The following is a 13,054-nucleotide window of genomic DNA, read 5'->3' on the forward strand; positions in this document are numbered from 1 at the left end:
GCTAACGAACTGGCGTAAGAAGGCGACGTCGTCCAGGGTCTCGGCCTCTGCTATGTCTCCCCCCTCGGCCTGACAAGTCGCCCGGGCGGCCGGCTGGGTCTGTCTGGAGTATCGGTTTCTCAGACAGTACTTGGTGCCGCCCACAACTCTCTCGGCATCGCAGTCACTGGTGCACTCCGGCCATGGAGACTGCGCTCGTAGAAAAACCGAGAGCACATCTTTATGTACGTGTTTACACTTTAGAAAAATAGTCTATAATTCACAAGTTCATTGGCATGACACTAGCCTATAAGGAATGAACGTCTATGCGAGCAAACACACCACTGTGCTCGTAGAAAAACGTGTGTACATGTTTACACTTTAGAAAAATAGAGTTCATTGTTGACACACTACCAGTAGTGTTCTCGTCGAAAAACTTGTGTATACGTTCACACTAAGCTAAATAGAATTCAAAGATTCATTGGCCTGACACAATAAAAAATGAACGACTATGGGAGCAAACACATCAATAGGAATAAATAGACATTTTCATAGAAATCAGAAACAAAAATTATGGAAGCTGATTGGGCACATCTTGAGAAAAACGAAAAATGATAGTTATTACACATCAAGTTTAAAGATGGAATTCACAAGACAAGAAATGTAAAGGAGGGCCTAAACGTATTTGAAAAGGACACTGAGATTCCAACCTATAGAAGACGAGATGAAACTGGACAGAGGTAGAGACTATTATAGCCCAGGACAGAAGTACATGGGGAGAGGGCACGCACAATGAGAAAGACTGATTATTGTGATGCTTACGCCAACATTACGTTAGTGATCTCGGGCAGTGCCACTGACTGTAGTGTCATTAGGCCATTCCCAAAGAGGGGACATTTATCGTTCAAGCACAGTAGAATTGACATTGTAAATGGGCTGATTCATGTCCCGCTCATAACTGTACCTGGTCTACAACAGGGAACTGCTGCTTATTCTTTCTTAATCCTTACTATTATCATTTCCTCTACTTCTTTTGTATGTTTGTCACTCTCTTGTGACCTGCTATTTCTGGGGCGCCTTGATAGTCGAAGCAGACCTTGTGCTGTTGAAGCTAGAGAGGTGAGCAGTGATCAGAATAAGTCTGATTCCCTGTAAAGACTTCTCTGTTGACACCCACCCCTTGGCGCTCATATGACCTTATGCAGTTGCGAGCGCTGTAAAACCTTCTACTATAAAAAAACAACAACAACAAAGTCGCAGACTAGCAACCTGTGAACCAAAGTTAAGAATCTGAGTCTGGGTCAACAGAATTCAGCCTACATCTAGCATGACACGGCATTACCGGTGCTCTCTCATCTGTCGTCAATTTGAGAAACAGAAAAGATGAATTGATGAATTTAAGGATTAGAATGGAAATAAGATGTCTATTGAGCTGATACCGCTTGAAACAAATGATGATTGGGTTTTAGATAGATAGATAGATGTGTGTGTGTGTGTGTGCGCGCGCGTGTGTGTGTGTAGCCAAACAGACAGACTGACAGACCGACAGAGACAAGAAACAAAGAGGTATCTCGAGTTTATGAACAGGATACAGTAGAAAGAAAGTCAGACTCACCTTGACGGGACAGTCAAGGTCAATGTACACACCAACCGTCGCCGCCACATCCGTGCAGTCGGTGCTAGCGGGAAGATCGAGAGTGTCCGACAACAGTGCGCACTGGAACACACTTCCAACACTCACCTCGCTCACCAGAAAAGATACACAAGGAGGTATGCACATCACGGCACATCCTGACCTACTAGATACCGTGGTGAACGACAAACGCGTCGTTGCGTCCGCTACTGTTGTGCAATATTCCTTTTGGAAAATAAGTCCCTCGACGCTTTCACTGGCACTTGTACACATGAAAAGAAGTTTCGTCGCGAGAGTAAGGGATAAAGTACCTAAAATCATCTTTGTATTTCTTTGTTCTGGCCAAAGACTTGCTAGAACTACGGGGCAGGTGGTTGGAGGGGTCCACTGGTAGGTCGCACTTCTATAAACTATCCCTGTGTTCTATTGCTGTCTGCCTCTTCTGCGGTTTCCATGCACGGTATGACAGTTCTCGTATCAGTGAGCTTCTGCTTAAACTTATAGATTTCCTACAGGATTTCCAAACGAGAAATGTGCAGTCTGTGGATTGTCTTGGGGCCAGTTTTTATTTCAGGACTAGATTTTAATGTTAAAGGTGTACTTTTGTAACACAGTTTTGCAGGCCTGTCATTGTGTACAAGAGGTCACGCCACTCTATAAGAATTCTTCCTTGCAGGAAAGTGGACCCTCTAACGCTCTGTCTCTGTCGTATTTGGACAAGAAACGTCACACGGCGAACACTCTAAAACTAATAATCCAATTTTTAACCTCTGTCGATAATCAATAATTATCAATGTCTGTTAGTTACCTCTCCAATGCTAGGGAGATATGGGGACAATAATACAGTTGAATTAATTTCACCATGAATGCACCCGCTACATATGTTGGTGTTTTTGTTGTTGTTGTTGTTGTTGTTGTTGTTGTTGTTGTTGTTGTTGTTGTATTTGTTGTTTTTATATTATTTATTTATATTTGGGGGGGGGGGTTGTTTTGTTGTTGTTTTTTATTGTGGTTTTTGTCTGGGGTTGGGGGGGGGGGGTGGGTTAAGTATGTGTGATATCGCCCCCATCGCCACACAATTTAAATCATTTAGGAGGCGTTCTTTGGCCCAACCTGTCAGGGCCAACCCGGGTTAACACGAATATAATGTCCCAGCCAGGCGCGGTTCGTCCACAGAGCACGGCCGTGCAGTGCTGCGCAAAATTTTTTTATGTTCTATGACGTAAACCACCCACAATAATAAAATAAAAGACGCCAGAAACAAACACTAGCCAAATATTATATAAAAACAAGGCCCTCGCTGGCCCCGTAATTGTCATTTCTATTCTATAGCGCCGTAAAACATCTACTATGCCATGCCTAAGTTCATGCGCTGTATTTAAACATAACAGGATAGTCAACAGTGAAAACCTTACCTATAAATCGCTCTTTGGGATTACCCAAGCGATGGCGACACTCGTCGAAAATTTGGCGGTACATTAATATTAATAAGACGGCACATCTCAAATGTGCTCCTGCCGAATAGTGCCGAAACATAGCCCACAGTAGGCAATCTAAAAATAAAGGCCTTAGACTGTGCACTATTCCATGCCAAAATTATGGGGGCCCCGGAGCAATCCAGAGGGGTGCTCAAGTGAATTGTGATTGGTTCATTGTCTTGTCGCTATTTTAAGTGACTCTGTGACCGTGAACCTGAGGGAGGTGAACGTGACATACTTAAGTCACCTTCCTATGAGTTGTGCTTTGGAACGGTTTTGTAGTGGAGTGGTGAAAGGTATTACTTGAGTGTTCAGTTCTAATGAAGGATGAATGAAACTGACGTTTAGCTAACAAACAGATTTAGTTCTAGAAGTCAAAGCCATAAGTAAAAAGAATTAAAATAGAAGCACAAGGTCTTCCTTCACCAACCCAAAGATCCTAAAATTATACACCATCCCATTTACTCTGCCCTTGATTATCTTCAGCCTAAGATAGCTTAATTGTGCACCCCCACTTTTCAGACCCACGAGCCGCCCCTGGTCCCAGCAGAAAGGCGAGATACTCGATAAAAAATTCTCCACACATCGAAATCGAACTCAGGTTTTCTGCGTGCAGCGGCGACGCGACGAGCTGTTACGTCACAGAAGCCAATGCGCATGAATTAGGCTAAAACTTGAACTTTCCTGTGGAGAGCTCTCTGGGGTGATCGTAAAGCAAGGCCATCTGCATTTGCCAGTTATTAAGGCAGATTGGTGCAACTATTCTCTGAAGAAGAGTTTCTAGAGCAGGAATTTCTCTCCTCAGACTCGGAGATCGAGACTGGCTTGTTTTAATCCACCCCCCCCCCCCCACACACACACACGGGCGGCACACACACACACACACACACACACACACACACACACACACACACACACACACACACACACACACACAAGCACACACACACACACACACACACACACACACATACACACACTTAACTCCCCTCTCCCCTGTCGGCACTAAGATCATTTCGGAGGCGAAATGTTTCGACCCTATCAAACCATGGCTAGGTCAATGGAATACGGGCTAGTACTATAAGTGCAATGTATATCCCAGCAGACAGGCTGCAATACTTGACTTTAAAAAATTAACAGCATAACTTACCCACTCGAGAAACGAACTCGCGCATTCTGTGCGTAACTAAGGAGAGTCCGAATGAAGACACTAGTTTTTATGGGGTTTAATTAATGTTTTAAAAAACTATATACCTATGCACAATAAGCACTTTATCCAGGGGACAGAATAAGCAAAGAAAAGGAGAATAAAGCAGAAAAGAATAAAATTGATTATAATTTTGTTTTATCATACCGTTGTAGGGAGAGGCAAGAGGGCTGTCCACATAAAAATATTCTGTTCTGTAAAATCAACTATCTTTAATTTATAGATATGAAATCTTGTATACACACACACATATATATATATATATATATATATATATATATATGTAGGTATCTCACTGCTAAGCATCACTGGAAATGCTTTCACTAGGATCATCCTGAAGCGACTTCAGAAACCAGCAGAAAGAGTCCTACCAGAGAGCCAATGCGGTTTCAGATCAAACCGCTCAACAATGGACATGATCTTTTCTATTCGTCAGCTACAAGAAAAATGCAGGGAGCAACGACTGCCATTACATACTGCGTTCGTCGATCTGACAAAGGCTTTTGATACAGTCAGTAGATCAGGACTGTACATGGTGCTTTGAAAAATTGGCTGTCCCCCAATACTGCAACAGCTCATCATCTCATTCCACGAAGATATGAAGGCCACCATTCAGTTTGACGGTTCAACATCAAACAGTTTCAACATCAGAAGTGGAATAAAGCAAGGTTGTGTCTTAGCACCAACCCTTTTTAGCACTTATTTTGCTGTCTTACTGCAACACGCATTCAAAGAGTCACTAGGGGATGTCCTCCTCCACTGGAGAACTGATGGGTCACTCTTCAGTCTTGCTCGACTCAAGGCCAAAATCAAGAACAACAAAACAACAGTACGAGACCTTCTCTTTGCCGATGATGCTGCTCTTGTTGCTCACAGTTAATCAACCCTACAAACAATGATGGACCGCCTATCAACAGCATGCAAAGTCTTTAGCTTGGTCATCAGTGTTAAAAAATCAGACATCCTTACCCAAGAAGGTGCAGAGCAGAGCCATATATGGCTGAACGACAAGGAACTTAAGACAGTGGACAAGTTCTGTTACCTGGGGTCTACCATCAGCTCTACAACATCACTTGATTATGAGATCAACATCAGGATAGGGAAAGCAGCAACAACTTTTGGAAGGCTGACAAAACGAGCAAGGGAAAACAAAAGATTAACCATCAAAACAAAGATGAAGATTTACGAAGCATGTGTCCTCAGCACACTCCCTTATGGGTCTGAATCATGGACCTTGTACAGCAGACAAGAAAAGCGCCTCGACATTTTCCATCTCAGATGCTGCCGCAAGATCTTAGGCATTTTGTGACGTGACAAGGTTACAAATGTTGAAGTGTTGGCACGGACAAACCTTCAGAGCATGACAAATATCCTGTGTTTAACAAGATTGAGATGGCTTGGCCATGTCAAGAGAATTGATGACAACCGGATCCCGAAGCAACTTCTCTATGGAGAACTAGCCAAGGGAAAGAGACAAAGAGGAAGACCAAAATTAAGGTACAAAGACACTGCAAAAACAGCTTATCTAAGCTTGGAGTAGATGTTAACACTTGGGAAGAAATAGCTGAGGACCGGAAAACATGGAGCAATATTATAAAGGAAAGAACTAAAATACTAGAGAACAGCCTTAGAAACCACCAGGCTGAGAAGCGCCAACGGCGAAAGGAAAACAGCGGAAATACAGAGCTTCAATCTACGACACTGACATGCAAGCACTGCAACAGAATCTGCGCTTCAAACATAGGAAGAATTAGCCATGAAAGAAGCTGCTTGAAGACAGCCTTGAGACCATCTTAAGTCTTAAGCTAAAGTGACCGTCTGCTTAGACGAAAAGAGTCATATATATATTTATATATATATATATATATATATATATATATATATATATATATATATATATATATATATATAAATATATATTTATATTATATTCTTCAACATAGAAACCGTTGTCCAAAAGCACTTTTACTTCCGGTGAAGCCATCGTTCAAATACAGTGACCATGTCCGCTTCGGCCAGTTAAGGATCCCACAAATGCACTCTAATTATGTTTCATCACCTGTTATGATTCTTCTTTTAAAAATGTGTCCCTTTATTCAGTACCCTGTGAACAAAACCACGTTTGCTGTGCATTCGGTCTTCCTTGTGCTCATGAGTCTGCAGAATGAGGAACCCGTTTTACTAAAAGCATTGCTTTTTTAAAATCTTCCGTGATATTTCTATGACCTGTCATTTTTGGCGAAACAACTTTTCTGCTATTTTTAAAAAAAAAGTTTTTCGCCTGTTTTCTTCAGCGGAAGCCTAAGCTTGCAAAATGTTTTATTCGACAAAGAAATGGGCCGTCCAGAACTCTCTAAATCTCAAGATTGACAAGCACGTCATTCATCCACAGAGGGTTTATAAAGCTACATTATAAATTGTATGGTTCATCTCTCTCACCTATTTTTTACTGTTTGGGTTCTGGATCAACTAGTATACGCAATTAAAGGACAGGGAAACTTTCCTCTGGGAAAGATCTCGTATGAATAAAATCGAACTTGTAAATTAATGGTGCGTGAAATAGAAAAAAGTTTGATCGAAACCGCGGGCCTTCAAGTTCCTGATTCCAGCCAGCGCTACAGGCTTTGCTCATTAACTCAGCGTGTTTGCACGACTCATTTCTAACTACAACTATAAAGGAAAGAAGGATTCCTATAAGAAGGACAAAAGATTATATTTAATAAACGATGTATGGGCCAGGACTGGGGTTGTTTTAGGCTAAAAACTGACGCATTGGAAATCAACAAAATCAATACACTCGGTCTGTAAAAGAAAATGGTCTATTTAGTAACATAGAGGCCCCGGGGATTGACTGATCTTGAAACTGCTGATGCTGAACTTTTAATGTTTGTGAAAAGATGTGAAATTTGCACAGCAATCAATAAACTCACGATAGAGCCATGATAGCGGGCGATACGTTTCTATAATTATTGAAGCAAAGAATGAAAAAAAGACAAGAAGAAAAAAAATTCCAAGTAACAAAACAAAACAAAACAAAAACTACGATTGAGAACACCAACGGCTTTAAAAAGTGATATAGTGAGCTAAAACAGCCTGTAATTTTAACTTGTTGAAATCATTGGATATTATTAGCAATAGGAGCTAAAATATCGTTGGGGTCAAATCCCCTCAAGACCAATCTAGGATATAGAATAGAACGATCTTTTTGCGTGTGATTTAGTCTGCTTGTGAGGGTATATCCGTAGTAATTTTGTTTGAGAGGCTGAAAATGATATTTCAAAGAAAACTGAACACCAGTTTTTATTTTTTGAAAATGAAGGTTTTTAAGAGGACGATATCAGGGACAAGCTCTATCATATAAGTAATCAAGGGGACAGCGCTTAGCGTGAAGTAAAGAAGAAAAAAACCTTCTTCTCCCATTCGTGCACGACCTCAAAATTTATAACATTTCAATATGAATGAAAGGATTCATCTTGCATTTGCATCAGTTAAGAAAATTCTTACTTTTATGCCGCCGAAAGTCTGTTCCATTAATGGAACGCTATGAACGATAGGTTGTGTGTTGGTTTGTTTGGTTTGGTTTTAATAAACAAAGGATCAACAGCAGTCATGTTAAAAGTGAAGAGAGCTGAATTGGGTTACGATTAAAAATTAAGAATTCAGTGCTAAAGAAACCAAAGAATGTATCGTTACCTGTAGAACCCTAAGAGCGGCATCAAGGTACTGTCGGACTCCACAAAGTGCAGAAGATCCTCTCCGTCGCGAGGGTTTCGATTGAAGACAAGAAACCACAGCGTTGCTCCAAGTGCGTATGAGTCCGTCTGTAGGGACAAAAAGAAAATAGAGTTGGTCAAGAGTGAGCAAATGGTACTTAGCAATAGCATATTGCCGCAGTATACAAAGACCTTCAAGGAGAACACAGAAAGAAAAAAGGGCAAATAAAAATATCAACTGGTATCTAGATTTAATTTATAGCATCTAATAGGGACAAACAAGATCGCACCAGACAAACAAAGGAAGGATGTTATGCATTTTGCCTAATCAAAAGAAAAGAAAACCCACAGCGTATTTACAACTTTTTAATAAAAATACAAGTTTACAACAGTAGGAAAAAATACGATAAATCCACAACAGAAACGCAACAACAAAAACATACCGATAACCAAACAAACAAACAAAACATCATGTAAACCTTCACACAACATTAAACTTAAACAAATCAAACACTCAAACAAACAAACTCAGTGAGTAGAAAATTCTGCAGTTACCAGAAAAGGACAGTGAGGTCACTCTGGATCTCGGGAGCGAGATAGCCTTTTGTTCCGAGTACATTCATGCTGCTCACTCGGTCTTGTCCGTGGGCCAAAAGGCGGGACATTTCCAGGTCACCGAGAATAGCGTGGTTGGATTCATCCAGGAATAGTAATTATGTTGGCGGGCTTCACGTCCCCGTGTACAGCACCCCTATCGTGAAGATAATATCTCAGTGTACAAGCGTTCTGCACAAAGCAGCGCTATAACTGCTCCCTTCTGAGACGGTGACGCGCATTATACAAAGATCCCCATGATCACAGAGGCATGCAAATAGCTACAAATCCTTGCAATTCACTGCCCAGTCCATTTTCATGATGTGCGGATGCAAAGCTGATTTCGTGAAAAATGTCCAAAGAGCAGGCTCGGTCCTGGCAGTCGGTGAGACATGTCTTCTTGCTTGATGGCCTTGCGAATGGAGTCGTCGTCTTCCATTTCGGCTTCCAGAACTTGGACGGGCGTGCTCGTCTTCCGCCACAAAAAGGGCACTTACCTCATCTTCACGAATGGCCCAAAGTCACTGAAAATGAACTTCACCAAAGGAACTGAAATACTTTCCACAGGCTACATGTACTTGAAAATGCACGAAAGATGTTGAGAAACGATACTCAGGTACACTGAAACAGTTGTCCTCTCACTGCAAGAGCGATACGGTGAACTGGAGGATGCCCGGGTCTACTGACGCTATATTCCCTGTTGCACCTCCCTTTCCCCTATCATGGCCAATCAAAATCCTTGTCAGCTACAGCCAAATGAACGATTAACGATGCGGGGGCAGTTGATTTTGCACAATTGTTATTCTCATGGCGAAGGTTTTTGTAAGACCGAGCGTTCTGAAGTCCAAGACAAATAAAGACTTATTAATAAATCGTTTTCTTCTCTAAGATGTGAAACAACATCGCCTAAGTGTGAAACAACAAAGGAACGACCTTTCTTGGCTAGTGTTCACAACATCTGGTTGTTGTTGGTTGGCTGTATGACACCTATAGAAATGATCTGCATTAATATTATTATGACGCAATATAGCGGCGAGCGCGTCGTGAGGATTCCATTGAACTGCACAGCGCAATGTATCAATACAAATAACAGCACCATGAAGGCTTTCAAAGAACGACGAACGCCCAAAGCTACACGTGCTCATTAAAATCAACAACCTTTTGTTGACATTAAAATCCAAACTGTGAGGCTATGGAAGAGGGACATCGGACAAAACAGATACATTATGAGCAAGATAATGCTCAGATACCATAATCTCGAGCAAGAAATTCCTTACAAGAAAAGAGAATATTCACTTTAAAACTACACTTCAAGCTCCATGTCTAAAAGCAGAAATCTGTAGAGTCTGTGTTGGCGCGTATGTGTATGCGTATGCTTGAGTGTGTGCTAGAGAGAATCACGAGAGAGGGTGAGGAGAGTGAGTCGGCCTATGAGTTTGTATCTGTGTTTATTTGAGTGGTTAAAAATGGAATTTCACAGAAAAAATTATGCCGGTTAAAAACAAACAAACAAGCTTACCAACAAAAACAAATGACGGGCTTTTCATAGAAGACTTGAGGTTAAAGCTTAATTAAGTAAACAACACTTAGTAAGACTTGTTCTCCATGGGTAATAACAAAAACAAAACTTTTTTTTACCTTCTGATCGTACGCCGCTTAAGTTTATTTCATTTTTTCCCCCTGTTTGATGTTGGCTCATGCTGAGACTCCGCCCCAAAAAAAAATTTTTTCGATTGGGTTACTTGCTTTGGGTAAAACAATTGTGGTTTTTTTTTAACAGTTGATTTTTCCAAGGCAAGCATTTTTCTATGACCGACCTTGCTGTAGTCCATGATGAATTGGGATCTACTGTTTTCGTCTCCAAGATGTGGAACAACATTATATATTATAATATCGCCTGAGGGTGAAACGACACTGGAACGGCCTTTGTTGAACGGTGTTCAAAACATCTGGTTGGTGTTGGCTGTACGTAATAGCAATAACAGTCAGCGCATCTTTAGGACGGCCGTTGGGAGTACTCTGTTATAGCAGGTATCAATAAAAATAACATCACGCTGAAGGCTTTTATAAAGATCGATAAACGCCAGAAGCGACACGTGCTCAAAGCTACTTAAGTGTAGAATTCTGTGGCTCAAAGTAACAAAAAACCCTTTGTTGAGGTTAGGCAAGAGGGACATCGGGCAGAACAAATAAAATTAAATGAGCAAGGTAATGGGCGTGAGTTACCAGAACCTTGAGCAAGAAATTCCTTACAAGATATGAAAATTAAGATTTTCCCGGGTAAAACTACATTTCAGCTCCATGACAAAAAGTATAGAATTCTGGATTCTGTATGGGTGCCAGTGTGCATGTGTATGGGTCTGCGTGTTTGTGTGAGAGGTCGTTTGAGTTTGAGAGTGAGAGTAAGCTTTACGAGCATGCCTTGTTTGTATGGATGAGAAGGAGAAAAGATAGTGTTTGTGTGTGTGTGTGTGTGTGTGTGTGTGTGTGTGTGTGTGTGTGTGTGTGTGTGTGTGTGTGTGTGTGTGTGTGTATGCGTGTGAGTGTGTATGTGCGTGTGGTGTGTGTGTGAGTGTGTGTGTGTACGTGTGTGTGTGTGTGTGTGTGAGAGAGAGAGAGAGAGAGAGAGAGAGAGAGAGAGAGAGAGAGAGAGAGAGAGAGAGAGAGAGAGAGAGAGAGAGAGAGGGGGGGGAAGGGGGGGGGGCATACATCACAAGCAGCCGTTCACAAACTGACAAGATCTTTCGCCGTCTGTTTTGGGGGACCCATTGTGACCTGAGTGAAGTGAGGGAAATTCTACTAATTAAATACCTTTTCCTAGGAAGCAAAATATGGCCCCTGACTAAACCTTTCGGTTCCGAGACTGACAACCAAACCACCAGACCACTTATACTGCTACTACCTCCCTCGTCCTCCTCCTCGTCCCTCTCTGATCTTCCTTTATGTAGATCTAACAGCAAGGTTCCAAAACCAGAGAGAGAACACAACGGTGGTTGGAAAAATATTAACGCATTACCTGCTTTTAGCGATCGGAGATTGCTGTCCGGCAACGTCAAAAACGGGACAGAGGTAAGCGCCAATTGGAACCGTTGTCAAGTTTCTTTTTAATTATTGTAAACCAAATGGAATAGGGAAGTTATAAAAAAAGGCTTAAGGCCTATACCTAGGGCCTAGACCTACCTGACGTTCTATTGGCCCTATTACTGCATTAATTAATTATTTTTTTTTGGTGATCTCCAATATTCTCCAGGGAATGTTGAGGTTTTCCGTGATGACACGGAAATAAGTTTCACATGCGGTATTTTTATACTGCCATTAACTGTCAGCTGCTAGATAATTGTGGCGCGGAAATAGGCCTAATGTTTTGTTGCTCTGCTGCTGAGTAGAGGTGTGCGAGTCCAGCATATTAAGATTCGAGTCCACACTCGAGTATCTGCTCTGGACTCGAGTAATTACTCGAGTAATTACTCGAGTCCCACGGCTCTTAAGACTCGAGTAATTACTCGAGTAATAGTATCCCAAAAGGGAATTTTAGTGGGTTTCAAAAAAAGTTTTGTTGAATATCGGACAGAAAATAGAGTGCCTTCCTTGGAGGGAGCTTGAGTAGGCTTATGGCAATTCTAGACACATGCTGTTTATACCGTATTTATTTTATTTTATCTTAGGAAGTGGCTATTCTCACCCCAGGTGAGAATAAAAATGTGATCGACCTCTCACCCCGGGTGAGACTTGCCAGCGTTGGCTATTCTCACCCGGTGTGAAACAAAACCGGTTTTTCCTAATTTCTGAATACTTCCTATCGGGGAGGATGATTAAATAGACAAACCCCTTCTTTAAAAAAATGATATTATAACACAAAAGTAAAACTAATTTGGCGGTCTACAAAGATGCTACTGCTATTTCACTTTTAGAATAGAGCCGAACTACCCTAATCGGCATTTTGTTTTGCCCAGAAATTCTCGCAATATCTAGGCTACTCCGCTCTCTCTCTCTCTCTCTCTCTCTCTCTCTCTCTCTCTCTCTCTCTCTCTCTCTCTCTCTCTCTCTCTCTCTCTCTCTCAATGCCCGCAGATAAAATTGCATGTTTTTATCACTAGAGAACTGGAACGTTTGTTTACACCACAGAATTCAATTTTTTAAAAGTGTAGATCTAGAATTCTGTGGTTTACACTGGGTATCACGGTAAACGCACACCGGAAGAGAATAGCCAAAAGGCTCGCTCTCTCACCCCAGGTGAGTGAGAAGCTTACAACTGTATAACAACTAAGCTAGAATAGAGGTGGTCTTTATCTTATCTTTTCTTTTCTTTTTTAAAAAAAAATAATTCTCTATTACAACAGTAAGAATAAAATGTACACAGATTGTAAACCTCAGACAGTGCACTTCATAAAGAAAAGAAGTTTGATTGGTCATCGTGGGTTTTTAACAGTGGTTTCCTTTTTGCTTTTTT

The 13,054-nt window shown here is 41.4% G+C and overlaps 1 protein-coding gene across 1 annotated transcript; it reads right to left on the minus strand.

Moving 5' to 3' along the window:
- On the minus strand, window positions 1–2,309 carry LOC118478280 (the record flags this gene model as incomplete). Its single annotated transcript, XM_035971561.1, is given in 2 exon segments — window positions 1–189; window positions 1,595–2,309. Coding segments are annotated over 2 exon segments (528 nt in total), but the record flags the coding sequence as incomplete, so codon positions are not given.
- Window positions 2,310–13,054: the final 10,745 nt, after the last annotated feature.

Source organism: Aplysia californica, unplaced genomic scaffold (genome assembly GCF_000002075.1).
Source record: "Aplysia californica isolate F4 #8 unplaced genomic scaffold, AplCal3.0 scaffold00461, whole genome shotgun sequence".
In the NCBI taxonomy this organism is placed as follows: domain Eukaryota; kingdom Metazoa; phylum Mollusca; class Gastropoda; order Aplysiida; family Aplysiidae; genus Aplysia; species Aplysia californica.